Source organism: Schistocerca serialis, chromosome 1, assembly GCF_023864345.2.
Source record: "Schistocerca serialis cubense isolate TAMUIC-IGC-003099 chromosome 1, iqSchSeri2.2, whole genome shotgun sequence".
NCBI classification, from domain to species: Eukaryota; Metazoa; Arthropoda; class Insecta; order Orthoptera; family Acrididae; genus Schistocerca; species Schistocerca serialis.
Genome location: NC_064638.1, coordinates 229467820 through 229486462, shown reverse-complemented (window position 1 = coordinate 229486462; position 18643 = coordinate 229467820). Strand labels below are relative to the sequence as shown.

General features: G+C 39.2%; 1 protein-coding gene across 2 annotated transcripts in view; it reads right to left on the bottom strand.

Annotated features, from left to right (window-relative positions):
- The window catches only part of LOC126466467 (uncharacterized), a 63887-nt gene that overhangs the window by 37511 nt on the left and 7733 nt on the right, over nt 1–18643 (bottom strand). For both annotated transcript variants that reach the window (XM_050096389.1, XM_050096390.1), the window contains exons 2-4: nt 15555–15702; nt 1846–2014; nt 474–662 (exon numbers count right to left, since the gene is read on the bottom strand). In XM_050096389.1, coding sequence (XP_049952346.1) covers nt 474–662; nt 1846–2014; nt 15555–15702 — 506 coding nt within the window. The remainder of the gene's footprint in view (nt 1–473; nt 663–1845; nt 2015–15554; nt 15703–18643) is intronic.

The following is an 18643-nucleotide window of genomic DNA, read 5'->3' as shown; positions in this document are numbered from 1 at the left end:
TTAACATTGGAAATAAATTTATGAGTTAGAAGAAAGTCTTTGCTGAAAGTATTTCTTGGAGTGCAGCCTTATATGGAAGTGAAAGTCAGACAATGCTAGTGCAGATAAGAAAAGAACAGAAGCTTTTTAAATGTGGGGCTACAGAAGAATTCTGGAGACTAAATGAGTAGATCAGATAATTTATGAAGAGGTACTGAATGGAATCGTAGAGAAAATGAATTTACAACAAAACTTGGCTAAAAGTTGTTTCATAGGACATATGCTGACATGAACGAATTTTTAATTTGATTATGGAGGAAAGCTTGAGGATAATTATTGTAGAGGATGGCCAAGGCTTAACTACAGCAGACAGATTCAAGTGGATGTAGGTTACAATATCTACACAGCGATGACGAGGCTTACGCAGGATAGACCTGATGCATGAAACCAGTCTTTGCACTTAAGACCACAACAGCAAGATGTAATGACCTTACCTAAAATCTTTTGGCGATTCCAACCACATCGCTGGAGTTAGTATGATGCAAATAACCAGGAACCAGACACAGAAGTTGACTCTTGTTACAAAATCTTCCAGCAGTTCCTGCACCATTTGTGATGCAAGTAACAAGTATACTGTACCAGCACCAAAAAGAGTGAACTGTATGCATCCTGATACCAGCAAGCTGAAATTAATTTTTTCTTTACTGTTAAAAATAATAGTAAGTTTTCTATTTTATTTTCAGTTTGGAATATAATTATATTTACGGCCAAAAAAAACACAAATGTAGTAAGTAAAATTCTATCCCTGATATGGTGTATCTCATTAATAATGCAACTACTTTCATAGGATTAATCCACTGTCTTTGGGTATTTTAATATGCACACTTACAGTCACACACTTCAAACCAGTCAGAAAATATTACATCAAAATGATTTCATGTTATATAGTCTTCAAATTTACTTAAACGCAAATGTTGTGACATGGTTAAGGTGTTTTCATTTTCTGCATAATATTTCGAAGACCAATATAGCTGTCTTCTTCAGGTGCTACGAGTTTTGCTGTTATTTGTATCTGCTGCCTGGCTCCAACTGGTAGGACTTCTGGTACCAAGTACACATAACAGCAGAACTCATAGCACCTGAAGAAGACAGCTGTACTGGTCTTCAAAGTAGTGTGCTTAAAATGAAAAAACAACGACTTAGCAGAACACCCACAAGTACACCATTAACCAGTCATGCCAATATAACATGAGAGATCACATTACTGTTTTTGTTGGTTTATAGGCTTCCAAGTGAGTTCATTGATGTGAAATACATATTCAGCTGAATAGCCTTCAGGCAGTGAAGATCAACAAATACACGGTTCAGTGGTTGCTCTAGAATGCAGTTAATGATGTTTTATTTCACTATCATAAGTAGGATTTACAAATCAAATGTGTGATGTAATGTCAGTGCCAAAGAAAACAATATTTATCCACTTTCTATGTAAATTAGGATTCATGTAATTATACTGTTGTAATATGAAATCTTCTTCCCAGTGTCAAATTAAGTGTTGATTTTTCTATAAACAGATCACAGATAGACATATTTGTAGTAAGAGCAAAAGAATTGCAGTACATGGTTTACATACAGTGAATTTTCCCAGTATGTTTGGATTTTTTCTTTTTTTTCCAGACTGAAGAATGATCCATGACATGGCATCTTAGTATTTAAATAGAGCTTTCTGAAGGGTCACATGCAGCAGTCAAGATGAGACAGGGTAAATCATGTTCCGTAGTGGAAATGTGGCACTCAGTTACAAGTAATAATAGTGGTTCTCCTTTAACGAATACCTGATGCTTTCCTATGTGAAGGAAATATACAAACCTTGTCTTCCGGCCAACAGCTCTGTAAGCAATAGTAGCATAGGGATTCCTGACAGGTGTTCTGTACTCTGGATACCTTTCTTCTAAAATTGCCCAACAATCTCCAAGGCGAGCACCACCATATGCAGAATTAATGCAGAATATTATGACAAGTATGGGGCCAATCCATCCTAAAACAAAGACATGCAGTTTTAAATAACAAGTAATTTAATATGAAAATTACTTGCAAAATGTGGATATTGCATAAACAAATTACTATCCACAAACAAGATTCCTTACAATATCTTGGTCACTACTGACAGAGAATGAGAAAGAAAGAATGAGTGGAAAAGACTGCAAACCAAAGACACAGATTCATGAAAATAAGCATGTTATTGATTGAATACTAATGGCTGAATATTTTCAGTTACTTGCTTTTTAGGTCATATATAGTTATTTTCATTACTGTTGGTGCCAGTCAGACAGTAGACCTGCCAGAGCCGTAAGTTCTGCATCATTTCCCATGGAGACTCTGACTTGCTCCCATCTGACAAAAAGTATGGAATGTTTAAATAAGTGGATCGAGCTGACTGCCTTCTGTTTTCATCAGTAGTTTTTTATACATTTTGATACAAAAATATTCAGCAAGTATCATATTTGTGTTTGTTTCAGTGGGAAAATTGTTTAAAATTCACTGTTATATTTTGATCGCAAGAGAATAAAATATACAAATTCACAATAAAAAATTATGTATAAAACTAGCTTTGTGGTTAAAAAGATAAAAGCAGATGATGTTTTCTAAGAGGCTCATGCTGTTGGAAAGTATAAAAAGGTTTGATGATTTCAACTTAATTTAAAGTAGCAGTAATATTGTTAGTTTCGATGTAATAAGCACAAAACATAAATCAAGTACAATGAAATACCCGTTTTTCAAAGTAGCAAGAAAAAATTATTTGTTCTGGTCAACTGCATTAAAGAAAATGTTTTACTGTGATTAAACTTGCAATGATTCACATGCAATCTACATTTCCACAAATAAAAAAAGATCATTAAAAAATTAGACTTTTTGAAACAAGTGCTATACATCTGATCTTTACTTTGATGTACAATGCCTGACAAAAAAAGTCAAGCAAACAGAAGACATTATACACATACACACATCGGTGGGTATATAAATGAACACAGTTTCAATACCTTGACAAGTAATATGACCACCAGAGTGCATTAGTGTTTTTCACGATTACTGTTCCTGGTAGGTTATATAAGGGTCACGAACAGTACCAGATGTCGAGTGATCATTGTGAAGATCATGTGGAATTGGTGAACATGTGTGATACAGCATTATCAGCACTTGACAGAGTTTGAGAGGAGTCTTGTTGTGGGCCTCCATTTGGCCACCTGGTTGAACCTTGCTATATACAGATTTGTGGGCATTTGGATGAGAGAGTGGTCCAGTACATGCAAACATGTGGATTACTTGTAATCAGGGTTCCTGCTGACCACTTCTGACCAGCACAATGGAGGATGGCCATATTGTGCACCAAGCACATTGTAACCCCTTCACAGTAGCACCTGCCATTCCATTACAAGTAATGGACCTTCTGTGACATTCTGTGGCATCCCACACCATTGGACTGGGATTAGCAGCAGCTGGAATTGGGAATAACAATCTCATGCAAAAATGTTGTGATGTCATTTTTCAACAAGATAATGCTAGTTGGCACACATCCCATGGCTCTGTGAACTTCATTCATGATGTTTATGTACTCCTGTGACTACCAAGATCCCCAGATCTGTCCTTGACAGAACGTTTGGGATCAGCATGGGCGTCAACTCTGTCCTGGTGTCAGTATACATGGTATCAAGGATCAATTACAACCATTGTGCGGCAGCTTCCTTAGGGGAGGATACAATGTAGCTGCCAGCCAAATCAGTGACATGCATCCAGGCCAGAGGAGGTACAACTTCATACTGATAAATGAAATCATATTGCCAAGTTCTTTGTAAATTTGATTCAGTTTTGTGATCACTGGAATAACTTCACAAACCTTCCCAAGCCATTATGCTTCATTTCAAAGACCGAATTTTTTTCAGAAAGGGAGGCAAAACACCCAAGAATGCGGAAATCAACATCAGAGTGCAAAAAATAAAAATCTCATCAGACTTTAAATAGCTAGGGGTGACGTTGCAACCAACAGCCAAATGCTTCACAAAACATACAACAGAATGTGCAGCCCAAGCAATAATAGCAATACAGGACATAAAAAACATCAGCCTACTCAGTCTAAAAACAGCCATGAAATTATTCAATGTGCAAAAATATTGCTAATCCTGGCCTACGGGATGGAGGTTATATGGGACTACCTGGCAGAAAAAAATCTAGAAACACTAGAAAAGGTAAAATCGACTTATCTAAAAAGAGCACTGGGCCTCTCAAGGACAACAAGATCTAGACTAGTGTACCTGCTAGCGAGAGACATTTCTAATCAAAGATATCAAACTTTGATATATGATGCCACACACCAGGGCTTCCAGAAATCACCTGAAGGTCATCAAGGATAAACGAGAAAAAGTATGGCCTGTGTTCTATGGCACCGAAGCAATGACGAACCGCTCATGGACAGCTCCAAACCTCGAAATGCGACATGTCGTAACTAGATTATCTGTTCATGGCTTTCATCATCTAATTTGCAAAAACAAAAATTATCATGACTCAACCACATGTGTGTGTGAACTGTGTAGTAAAAGAGTGAAATTTATAAATTAACATGCAAAAATGTAAAATGTTAAGCAAAGTAACTGTATATGGCTATTTGGCTGCAATTTTATTAAATAAAGTTTCTCCTCTTTTATTGGGGACTTTCATGTTTTTCGTCAGTAAAGTAAAGCTGTCCTCATCCTGATGGTCTGAGCACTGCACTGCTTTACTAGGAAAGGCCCCATTGCATCTGGTATGTCTTTGCCATCTTAGAACTGGGTTATCCAGTTACACAGTGCAAATTAGCATTTTTCACATTAACAAATTACTGCCAGAGGTAAATGAAGTGATAACTGATGAAAAAATAAATTCCAGGAGTGACTGGGAACCTTACCTCTGACCTTTCGACTGAAGTTTAGCACTTGCCCATTGATTCCAACCACTTACCTCTAACTAGTGGTGTGGGCTGGGTACATTCCCTGTCAGAGGGAACTTATAAAATCGAAAATTGTCGGGAATATTTTTTTGGCCGGGGAAGATTCCCAAAAATTGGGAATTTATGAAAATTTTTAGATTTTGGATGTTTCGACACTTATGAACATTAAAGAACCTTAAAACTAGGTTAACTAAGTAAATTCATACATTTTAATCCAAGATTTAGCATTCCTTGCATTAATTTCCTTGCAAATTCCATGCAAAACATCATTTATTATAACTCTGACGGGAAAAATAATTTAAAATATTCACCAGGCCTCCTATTTTTAGGCAAGTTGAAACCCCACATTTCTCTGAATGAAACCTAACTTACAAAATATTTCTCTGGAGGCATAATTCTCAACCGGCTGTCATCTGTAGTATTTTTTAATTTTTCCAAACAAATTATTAGCGGTGTTTCACTTTCAGAACTCAAAGACTCCTCATTTCCTGCAATGAATTATGATTTATAAATTTATTTTCTGAAATATCACTATCACTTTCACTTTTAGAATCATTAATTAATATTTTACCATGTACTCTTTTGATAAAATCACTTGTATTTTCAAGTAAATCACAAATATTGGCTGGTTTATTCGCATAATTTTTTCCCAAAATGTCATTTTCAACGACTAATGTTTACAAAATTCACACGAGTTTAAAATAAACTTCATGGCCTAAAGTATCTCTAACACTGACAGAAAATTTAACAAATTAGATAAACAAACTTCTCTGTGTATTTTAGTAACTTTAGTTACTCACTAGATGGCATATCAATATTATAAACTCAGTTTTTCTAAAGGTTGATTACTTTGACATTGGCAGTTCTAGGAAAACGCAAGAGTCGCAAATTTCTACACTTGGCAGTTCTAGGGCTAATTCTTTGATATTTAAAACAATGAAAACAAAAAAATGAGTTTATTTCTAACAACAAGCATAATGTTTTACATTTTGGTTATTTTTCTGATATTTTTATTCAATTATAATATATTTTGAACATATAAGAGCGTTCGTGGTTTTTTTTTTTTTTTTTTTTTTTAAATCACACTATTACCACACTGACCTATTAATTTAAGCGATTTCATTTTTAAAATTATAAATTCCCAGGAATTTTAGTCAATTATAATTTTATCTTAAAATATATTTCAGTTTCTGAATTTGATTTAACAATACGATTACTGCTTTTAACTATCAATTAACAGTTTTTTGAGCTATGTTGCTACTTAATCATAAATTACTAGGAATTAATGAATTTTGGGAATACTGCTGGCAATATTCTCTGGGAATATTTCTTCAATTTTAAATTCTGGGAATTTTACAGCACTACCTCTAAGCACTCATACTGCACGATTACAAATGAAGGCATTAGTACAATAACCACATAAATCATATTTACATATTTTTTAGTAAACCCAAAAAACTGTCAAGAAATTGGAAAACTTTATTAATGAGTCTTGACTTTTCCCAGCGTTTCATTAAGCCACCAACACATCCTAATAACTTATTATATACCCAAATGAAGATTTACTATGGCATTTATTGATTTCTTTTTTAAAAATGGGCTTTTCTTGCTCTTGCACCAAGCAACTTTCCTTTATGGTTATGGTGTCAAAAAATAAACAAGTAACTTAAAGAAAAACAACAAGTACTAGCAATTTACAGGTTACTGAATATGATGAGCCTGACAATTATTTTTAAAAATGGATGCCCTAGTAAAAGTTGTAGGTGTGGAGGGTAAATAAGAAGTTCCCTGTGCTTCTCCTTCTAATGAACTGTATATACCATCCGTAACAATCCTGTCACAGGCCATCTTATTATAAAATTCCATGTCTGATGCTGACACATACTTCTAGGCAAGCTCAGGAAAAGTCATTGTAGTTGAGGCTTTCTGAATGATAAAATCATATTAGATAAGTTGTGATAATAGTGTACTACAGCAAACTACGTGCTTGTGTGCAATGGAGTACTCAAAGAACCTGCACTTTGAAACAGTGAACTTTTTACTATCTGCACTCTTAATGTTAGGCTGCAGTAGATTTCTTAGGTGGAACAAGAAATCTAAAAATAAATCCTGTGTAACATCAGCCACAGTGAACTACTTGGATGTATTTCAGATGTCAGAAATGGAAATGTCGTGTGACGAAGGCCTCCCGTCGGGTAGACCGTTCGCCTGGTGCAAGTCTTTCGATTTGACGCCACTTCGGCGACTTGCGCGTCGATGGGGATGAAATAATGACGATTAGGACAACACAACACCCAGTCCCTGAGCGGATAAAATCTCCGACCCAGCCGGGAATCGAACCCGGGCCCTTTGGATTGACAGTCTGTCACGCTGACCACTCAGCTACCGGGGGTGGACCCAGATGTCAGAATTTGACTAGTTTTTGGCGCAATGACAGAGCAAGCTCTGAAAATGTCCAGTTCATGCTCCAAACACCTGATGTTAACAAGTCCATTCCCTATGTTATTCTAAATTGGTACTATGGGCAGTTTCATTCTTGTGTGACATGCCAGAGCAATTTTCAAACTACATAATGATAGTAAAATCTCATTTTTGGTCAAAAGTGGACGTATCTGGCTGTTGCACCAGTGCCTTCACATGCAGAAGTATTCTCTCACAAAATCCTGCTCTATGTGGAACAGTACAACACTCAATGAGGAAGGTAATTTGTTCATTTTTCTCGAATGAGTGTGATCATTTTTACTTTTATTTAAAAATACTGTTTGGGAATGCACTAGTTGTTAGCCCCGAATCTGATTGCAGCATTTGTTCTGGTCAAAAGAATGCCTTCTCATTTTACATGAACTGGCATCGGACTTGCTTGTCACCTCCCATGATAATACTGGAGATAACCAAAGGTCGCATAGTACTCAGGAACTCCCACATACTTGTCATTCAACTGATCCACATACTAGCTCTAAATACAACTGACTGTGGCTGTAAGCCATTTCATCTCACTTTACTACCTTCCTATAATATGTCAGTTCATCCCTTTTTGATAGTAGATTCTGAAGATTTAGTTTCAGAACTAATGACATTAACCTTTTTGAGTGCTGTTGATGAGCTAACTCATCACACTCTTCCAGTCCCTAGGTGATGTTGAAAAGTTTAAGCAACTGATTTGGGCTTCCCCTGAGCACTATTGATGAGTTAACTCAAGATTTCTTGGCAATCCTGATTGCCAATGATAAGTATATATGCACCACTACTCACATACATGAGTGTTAGGGATGTGTTCAGTGTACAGTGGTATTTCAGTAGCTTTTCACAATTCTTGCCACTATGTGTATCCGTTGTTGTCATCTCATTTTGCTGCAGTCTGACATGCTGCTTTACATTTGTGACTTCTGTTTAGTGTTGGATGATGATGCAGATGTGTGTTTATAGTCTCTTGGTACCATCTCTGTTTTGTTACTGTGTCTTCGATATCTGCACGACTTATGTGCAGGAAGCAAGTTTTCATGTATATTATGATGTTTCACAACAACCAATTGAAATTCTGTCTGTATTATAATTTTATGCAACAATATTATGAGAAGGGAAGTTGCACGCAAATGCAACTCACACATACAACTGCAGTCTCAGGCAACAGAGACAACACACTGGTGTGGTTTCAGGGGTTTCAGTTGCCCAAGGCTCCAGTCGTGTATATGAGCTGTGTGTGTGTGTGTGTGTGTGTGTGTGTGTGTGTGTGTGTGTGTATTGTTGACAAAGGCCTCAATGGTCGAAAGCTTTAATTGTGAGAGTCTTTTTGTTGTGCCTATCTGCGACGCAACATCTGTGCTGTATGGTGAGTAACAACTTTCCTTCTCATAATATTGTTACATTCTGGATTTTCCATTGTTTGTTATCATTTTATGAATTACACTGGAGTGACAAAAGTCATGTGATATGTCCTAACATAATGTCGGACTTCCTTTGGCCCTGCACCTTGATGTGGCATAGAGTCAACAAGTTCTTGCAAGTTCCCTGCTGAAATATTGAGCCATGCTGTTTCTGAAGCTGTCCATAATTGCAAAAGTGTTGCTGTTGCAGGATGTTGTGTATGCACTGACCTCTCAGTTATGTTCCATAAATGTTCAATGGAATTCATGAAGGGCAATCTAGGTGGTCAAATCATTCGTACAAATTGTCCTTAATGTTCTTCAAATGATTGTGAACAACAGTGACCTGGTGGCATAGCACCCATAAAAATTCAGTCGTCGTTTGGGAAAATGAAGTCCATGAATGGCTGTAAATGGTCTCCAAGTAGCCAAACACCACCATTTCCAGTCAATGATTGGCTCAGTTGGACCAGAGAGGCAAGTCCATTCCAAGCAAACACAGATCACACCATTATGGAGCCACCACCAGCTTGCACAGTGTGTTGTTGACAACTTGGGTCCATGGTTTCTTGGGGTTTGCACCACTCTCGAAATATTTATCTGTGATAACATTTATGTAAATGACAGTATTTGAGTTGTAAAGATGTTTTGTAAAATACAAAAGATTAGGTAAAATGTTTTATTACTTCCATGTAGCCAAAATTTTAAACATTCTGTCAAAGCATGTGACTGCAGTAACAAGCTCAGCTCTTACCAACTGAAGTCAGAACTCATCTGACCAGGCCATGGTTTTCCAGTCCTCTAGAATGAGCCCAGTAGAGGCACGGCAGGCAATGCCGTGCTGCTAGCAAAGGCACTCGCATTGGTCGTCTGCTATCGAAGCCCATTAATGCCTAATTTTGCCATACTGTCCTAACAGATATGTACATTTTATGTCCTACATTTATTTCTGTGGTAATTTCATGCAGTGTTGCTTGAATGTTAGCATTGACGACTATATACAAGTGCTGCTGCTCTATTGGCCACTGTGTTTTCCCTAATGATTTCCAAAATGGAATGCCCCTTTGTCTAGCTCCAACTACCATTCCGCAGTCTAAGTCAGTTAATTATCATCATGCCATCATAATTACATAGCAAATCTTTTCACATGAATCATGTGTGTGCAAATGATTGCTCAGTTAATGCACAGCCCTTTTATACCTTGTGTGTGTGATACTATCACTGTCTTCAAATGTGCATATCACTATTCCATGACTTTCATTACCTCTGTTTAAATATCCATGTTTGTCTATATTTTCTGTACTTGAACTCTGAGCTTGTTACTGCAGTCACATGCTTTGACAGAAAGTTTAAAATTTTGGTTACATGGAAGTAATAAAAAATTTTACCTAATCTTTTGTATTTTACAAAACATCTTTACAACTCAAATACTGTCATTTACATAAATGTTATCACAGATAAATATTTCCATCAAGTATTAATTTCTTTGTAGCTAGTAATGTATCATCTTTGTTTTGACAACCAGTCAAGTTGTTAAGTAGTCTAAGGAAGTCAATATGTCTGTGTTTGGTACTGGAAGAAGTCTGATGTGATTTGGAATGGCTAACAATGGCATCCATTAATGTAAAAGTGGAACTTTATCTTGTGAAAGGAAGTTTGTATTGTACGCATGTTCCCCATCAATTTTGGAAAGAATACTTGATATGAGATGGAAAGCAAGAGCTTAATTTTTGGTCATCATCATTTTCATCCTGACTATACATTACCAAGAATTGCACTTACACTGATCATGATTATTTTCTATAACTAAGTGTCTTCATAGAAATGTGATAAAAAATCTGGGCCTCTCTGCATTCACCCCCTCCCACCCCGCTCCCCCCACCCCCCACAGAAAAACTGGATGAAGAGCTGAGCCATTGTTTCAACATGAAATTAATATGTGTATACACATTTTTGCCCCATCACATAACAACCAGATTACAGAAAATCTACAACTTCATTCCCTACTAAATATCATTACGCACATTTTTACATGATGTGCTCATCAAAAATATCCAAGAATTTCATTGAAAAATCAGAAAACTATAGTTACTTCCTAATGTCCTCCATTATCTTCAAAGTAGTCACCTTGGGCACCTATGCAATGATCCCAGCTTTGTTTCCGTTTTTGAAAGCACTCCTGGAAGTCCGCAGATTGAATGGTGTTCAGGACCCATTGCGATTCCACTTGAATGTCTTCAATAGAATCAAAACATCACCCTATCAATGTGATTTTCATCTCCAGGAACAGGTGTAAGTCACAACGGGCTAGGTCTGGCAAGTAGGAAGGATGAAAGACCGTTACCACGTCGCTTTTGGCCAGGAATTCTTTCACAATGAGTGAGGTGTGCACAGATGTGTTGGCGTGGTGCAGCAACCAGTCTTTCTTTTCCCTCAACTCTGGCCGTTTACATCAAACATTTTCCCTCAGTCACCTCAAAACCTTGCAGTAAAATAGCCTGTTGGCAGTCTGACCAGTTGGAACAAACTCCTTATGTACTATTATCTGAACGCAGAAAAAAATGATGATCACCTAATTCATGTGGCTGCAAACTTGATGAACTTTTTCTGGCCTTGGAAAAGATGGTGTTTTCCAATGTGATTATTGCTGCTTTGTTTCTGGGTCGTAACATAAACCAAAGATTCATCACTGGTCATTACTCTGGATACGAATTGTGGGCACCCTCGAACTGTTTCTTGCAGAAGAGTGCAAGTCTGAACCATGAAGTTTCATCGACTGGTGGTAAGGAAGCAAGAGACAAACTTTACTGCAATTCATCTCATGTTCAGTGCATCGGTTAGAATTTGTTGACACAGATGGTTCTACAACCCAAGTCTGTTTCAAACATCATGAATTATCTGCCTATGGTCTTTGGGAACCATGTCACATACTTTCATGAACATTTCTGGTTCTGTGCATGACAGTTGACCAGAATGTCTGTCATCTCCCACAGATTCTCGGTCTTCTTCGATGCACTTTAACATCTACATCTACATGGTTACTCTGCAATTCACACTTAAGTGCCTGGCAAAGGGTTCATCGAACCATTTTCACACCACTTCTCTACCATTTCACTCTAAAATGGTATGTGGAAAAAGGGAACACCTAAATCTTTCTGTTTGAGCTCTGATTTCTCTTATTTTATTATGATAATCATTTCTCCCTACATAAGTGGGTGTCAACAAAATATTTACACATTAGGAAGAGAAAGCTGGTGATTGAAATTTCGTAAATAGATCTCACCGCAAAAAAAAACCGCCTTCGTTTCAGTGACTGCCACCCCAACTCGCATATCATACCAGTGACACTCTCACCCTTATTGCGCAATAACACGTAACGCGCTGCCCTTCTTTGCACTTTTTAGATGTCCTCCGTAAATCCTACCTGGTAAGGATCCCATACCATGCAGCAATATTCCAGCAGAGGACAGACAAGTGTAATGTAGGTTGTCTCTTTAGTGGGTTTGTCGCATCTTCTAAGTGTTCTGCCAACAAAGCGCAGTCTTTGTTTCACCTTCCCCACAATATTATCTATGTGGTCTTTCCAATTTAAGTTGCTTGTAACTGTAATTCCTACATATTTAGTCGAATTGACAGCCCTTAGATTTGTGGGATTTATCGTATACCCAAAATTTATCAGATTTCTTTTAGTACTCATGTGGATGACCTCGCACTTTTCTTTATTTAGTGCCAGCTGCCACTTTTCATACCATACAGAAATTCTGTTTAGATCGTTTTGTAATTGGAATTGGTCGTCTGATGACTTTACTAGATGGTAAATTACAGCGTCATCTGCAAACAATCTAAGAGGGCTGCTCAGATTATCACCTAGATCATTTACGTAAATCAGGAACAGCAGAGGGCCTATGACACTACCTTGCGGAATGCCAGATATCACTTCTGTTCTACTCGAAGATTTACCGTCTATCACTACGAACTGTGACCTCTCTGAGAGGAAATCACAAATACAGTCACACAACTGAGACAATACTCCATATGCACGCAATTTGATTAATAGTTGCTTTTGAGGAATGGTATCAAAAGCCTTCTGTAAATCTAGGAATATGGAATCGATCTGGGATCCCTTGTCAACAGCACTCATTACTTCATGGGAATAAAGAGCTAGCTTTGTTGCACAAGAACGATATTTTCTGAATCTGTGTTGGTTATGTATCAATAAGTCATTTTCTTCAAGGTGATTCATAATGTTCGAGTACAGTATATGCTCCAAAATCCTACTGCAAATTGAGGTCAGTGATATGGGTCTGTAATTCAATGAGTTACTCCTATTTCCTTTCTTGAATACTGGTGTGGCCTGTGTTACTTTCCAGTCTTTAGCAACAGATCTTTCGTCAAGTGAGCGGTTGTATATGATGGCTAAGAAGGGCGCTATTGTGTCTGCATACTCTGAGAGGAACCTGACTGGTATACCATCTGGACCAGAACCACTCACTCAAATGTTGTTGTTTGACTTAGCTCACTCTCAAAAAATGCCTCTCTCAGCATGCGGTGGGTTTCAGCTGCAGCTTTCTTCAATTTGAAACAGAACTGATGCAAATCTGTTCCTCCTTCATGTTATCCATTTACAATTTGCAGAAGTACTGAAACACGTCCTGAAACAAACACCAATGCAACTCACAACGGCATGCACTGAAGATAACACAACTTTCTGTTGCAGTAGCAAGAAGTGTGTCTCGAGGCAGCTAGTGCAGAATGTTGTACTGCTGCTGGTTTGACCGGTACAATGAAATTCTCAGCTATTTTGCCTAGCACCTCCGATGTCAGGTTATTCTGACACAAAAGTGTTTAAGAATTTGAACTTGACACTTTTTCTTATTGTAAAACTTTCACAACCAGGAGAGGACAGGTTGATTAGAAGTTGATTTTGCTTTATATCTTACTGGTCCTCAAGATTGGCTTCACAGTATTTTTCTCACCATCTAACCTAAGAAGAAAACAACAAGGTGCCATGGCTGCACTGAGGAAGAGATTGCAGAGATACTCAAAGATCGACACTGAGTACCAATTACTTGATGTCAATGGTAGTGCTCCTCCACAGATTCTGAAAGCAACAGCCCTAACCTGTCTACATCAGCAGATGCAGCACTTTTATGTTTATGTTATTTTCAATAAAAGCAATAATTTTCATCTCAACAATGACAAATTTTAAAGTTACATATGGGGATAAGGCATAAAGCACTCCAGAAATTTTCAGCACAGGATAAAGCAGGCCACTCAAGTAACCCCAGCCTAGGTAAAAATCCAAATATAGGCTATTTAATACAGGTATACACATTTGGCAATAATGACACAGCACTCAGCTCAATATTTATCAAGCATATCTGCAGCAAGCAGACATAGGGTTAAGATTACATGCAGGCAGTAGCTTCTTGCATCATGAGTCATGCAAACAGTGCTACTAATGGATCCATCAACCTAACACCACATAATTTTTTTTATAGTATAATGTGGGCCCACGTGTTGCCACAGTTGTCTCGATTATGCTGCAGAAGTTAGAATGGGATGCCCTTACAGGTCTCCCATACAGCTCCAATCTCTCCCCAGGTGATTTACATATTTTTAGAGGTCTGAACAAAAACCTTTGTGGCCACTGATTTGCATCAGCCGAAGAGGTGCACACCTGAGTATAATCATGGATCCATAGTCAATTGCAAAGGTTTTTAGATGAAGGCATTGACCATTTTGTCTCACAGTGGGATAAATGTATCAACAGTTATAGTGATCACAGTAGAGCGTCGATTATCCGAATGTCGATCAACCGAACGACCGCTTAACCGAACTGTGTACTCGCTTGCACCTGTTACTCTCCTACCCTACCGTGCATCATCCCCCTCACTCCCAAATCAAGTTTCCCACAGTAGTCACCGCACTGGGCCACCGCTGGCGGAACATTGCTTCTAATGGGGCCTTCACAAGGTGCTGCTGACCGGCCAAGCCGCCAGTCACTGTGTTTCAACAATCAGCACACTTCTGTTGGCTTGGCACTGGCAACACGCAGTTTGAAGGATTGCGCGCCCCCAAGAAGAGCTTCTCACGGTGCAAACAGTCACCTTCTGTTCTCTGTTACGACCACTTGTGTGCTGCTGCGTGAAGAAGTGAACTTCACGATACAAAATGCTTAAACGTAAACGTATTGTCCTTTCTATGAGGGATAAGTACGAGATTATTAAAAGGTTAGAAGAAGGTGAATCTGCAACCACTTTACCCAATTTTAATTTTGCATACTGTGTTTATTGTTCATGCAAAATGTGTATGTAATATGTATATATTTTTGTTTAATAAACTGTGCCACATACTACATATTACTGCTGAAGTTGCCTTTGTATGTTACTTTGTAATACAAATACATTTACTGTACAGTACTTCATTTTGGCAAATAAGCATGTACAGTTCGATTATCCAAACAAACCAGTTTTCCGAACACCCATGTCCCCCAATTACTTCGGATAATCGACGCTCTACTGTACTTTCAAAATAATCAACAGTTTATTTACTTTTTTCCATCTGTCTCGTTTTCATTTTACTGACCCTTGTATTAGGTATATCAGGATGGATCACGATTCATCAAACAGAATCACTGCTTCTATTTGGTGAGTCTAACCCATGCAAATTACGCATAGCATTGCTGAGAATGCAGTAAGTTTATTGTGATACATGCATTGATCAAAACATACCTGAATCCACAACAGCTCTTGGCAATGCTAAGACTCCACTGCCAGCCATTTCCCCAGCAATAAAAATCGCAGTTGAAAGCACCGTAAGGCCTTTCTTTGCACCATCTGATACACCTGTTGAGCCATATCTATCCTCTGAGGGTGTATTCTGCAAGAGAAAGTATAAAATTGAAAACTACTCTGAATCTGCAGTATTTACATTAGGGTAGATCCAAACATACAGTATTATGTGACTGTATCAGATTGCATTTGTAAAAGCACCATTTCATGTGACTACTGAGAGGCAAAATAGATAGGGATAAGCTGAATCAACTATCACATCTCCTCCTGAAATTCATTGTTTGTCCTGTATTCAATCATACAATTTGAAATTTTTTAATTACATTTTCAGTTATAACAATTACTTGCACGTGAATACTACAGCTGGTGAACTCTTCACATAACAAGCTCCCAGAACACACAAGAACATGCTAAGGAAAAAAATAAATGATTATCAAAATGAAACTATTTCAGAGGACTGCAGAAATGATTTTTGCTAGTTGAGAATGGCCTAGAAGCACAGCTGCTTGCAGTGAATACCAAAGCAGAAAAAGATATAGTGTAGTGTTTAGTGCATTAGTTACATCTTAAACCATTTACATGTCACACTGACATGATACATGTTATTTAACATAGTTAATACAATGTATATTTGTAAGTTATCCATTTAAAGACATAAAATATGAGTCAAAAATACTTAAGTCTAAAGAAATATGTCATTATCTTGCACAATGTATCACAGAAGTTTCAATAATTCTGTGTGTGTTGACACAGAACTTAAATATGGGACAGAGATGGTTGGTGGTACATAAGATGATTAGTTGATCTACTTCAGCTTGGTTTCTCATTGTATGATGATTTTATCTCTACTTTATGGCGTCATTGGACCAGGGTACTGTTATAACTTCAAGTTGAACAAAATTATTTCAAGGAAGATGCAATACATGAAAGTCACAGACCAAGTAAACAGAGTAAGACGTGTGTACACTTTAACAGTCAAATCATAACTGGGTCTAAGTCTAGCGGCCGCTGGCTGGCTGGCCGTTTAGGTGGCGCTGCTGCTGCATGGCTGGCACACAGTGCCGCATGTAGAGAACGCGCGTAACTGCGCGGCGGCACTTTGAAAGATTGGCGAGTCACAATACTTTTCCCCCCTTTGAATTTTTTGCACAGGTCTTGATGGAGGTGGCCTGTAGATTGCTAACATCCATAGGTGTTGTTTGACTGGCCGTAAAGTCTCGAGGAGGAAGCTTCCCGTACGCACGGAAGTGTCCCCGATGATAACGGATCGAGATGACAGGAGACGTGGGGGTCGAATCTGCTGGGGCCTCGTGAGCCAATCTGCCCATTGCGGTAAGTCCGGTTGTTATAACAGGAGACATGAGTGATGTGTCGGCGCCCATAGGAGAAGGAGGCGAGTAGAGATGCTCCGACAGATGATGGTCATCTGGTTCCTGCATGGGCACATCTCCTGGTGACGTCAGTTCTTGTGCTGGCACCGATATGATGGTGAGAGGACTGCGTTGTGAGTAATGAGAGATTCCAGTATCTGGAGTGTCAGGTAGAGCTGAAGGTGGTGTAGCGGCATCTGGAACAGGCGTTGCCAGCACACGAGGCTAAAGCTGGTCGGAATGATGCACTGCAACACCTGTGTCCGTCTGGATTTCATACAGGCATCGGCCACGGTGTTGTAAGATGCGGCCATGACTCCATTTTGGCCACCTGCCATATCGCTGTACCCATACAAAGTCGTCGGCGATGAACCGGCCAAGCAAAGGCACTCGCGGCCGTGAGGTGGAAGGCCGCAGAAGATGAAGTAGCATGTGGGGCTGTCAGCCATGTATGAGCTCAGCCGGACTGTGGTCGCCCATGGGGGTGAAACGCTAAGAAGCCAGAAATTGGAGAAGCGCATCATTAGCAGCAGAAGAAGTCAAGAGTTTCCTCATCTGAGCCTTAAATGTGCGGACCAGTTGTTCAGCCTCACCACTTGACTGTGGATGGAACGGAGGGGCTGTGACATGCATGACGCCGTGACGGGCACAAAAATCCGCAAAATCGGAAGAGGCAAATTGCAGACCATTATCAGTAACAAGAGTAGAGGGAAGGCCTTCCAAAGAGAAAATGCGAGCTAGAGCATTGGTGATTGCCGCAGTGGTAGGCGACGTGCAACGGACAATGAAAGGAAAGTTAGAGTAGGCGCCAATAACAAGAAGCCAATAAGTACCTAAAAAAGGTTCCGCAAAGTCAGCATGAATACGCTCCCAGGGCTTCTCAGGCGAAGGCCACTGTGACAAAGATGACTCCGGGGTGGCGGCCTGTGACGCACAAGGGCCGCAAGCAGCGACCATGTGTGCGATTTCAGAGTCGATGCTGGGCCAGTACACATGACAGCGCGCCAGAGATTTTGTGCGGGAGACACCCCAGTGCCCTTGGTGAAGGAGGCGCAAGACCGAAGCATGCAAAGATGCAGGTACCACAACACGCAGCGAAGCATTTTCGGTGGAAAGGAGGATAACACCATCCCTAGCCGTGAGGCGGTAACGCAAAGCGTAGTAGTTCCGCAACGGATCAGAAGTCTTAGCGGACGGACGATCTGGCCAACCCTTCTGAATACAGCTTAAAACCCGGGAGAGGGTAGGGTCAGAACCCGTAGCAGCCGCCAGCTGGTCCCCGGTGATGGGGAACCTGTCCACAACCCGCTACTCGGCAACATCCAGGTGGAAACACAAAAGTTCGTCCCTATCGAATGCCAGATCAGGACCCATGGGAAGGCAAGACAGTGCATCAGCATTTGCATGTTGAGCCGTCGACCGGAAATGAATCTCATAATTGAAACGAGACAAGTGAAGAGCCCTACGCTGGAGGCGGAGTGCAGCCTTGTCGGGAAGTGACGTTGATGGATGAAACAAGGAAACAAGTGGTCTATGATCCGTAACAATATGAAATTTGGATTCATAAAGAAAAACACAAAACTTATGAAGAACATAAATAATGGCCAAATCTTCTTATTCTATTTGAGAATACTTTTGTCTGCACCTCAGGAACTACCA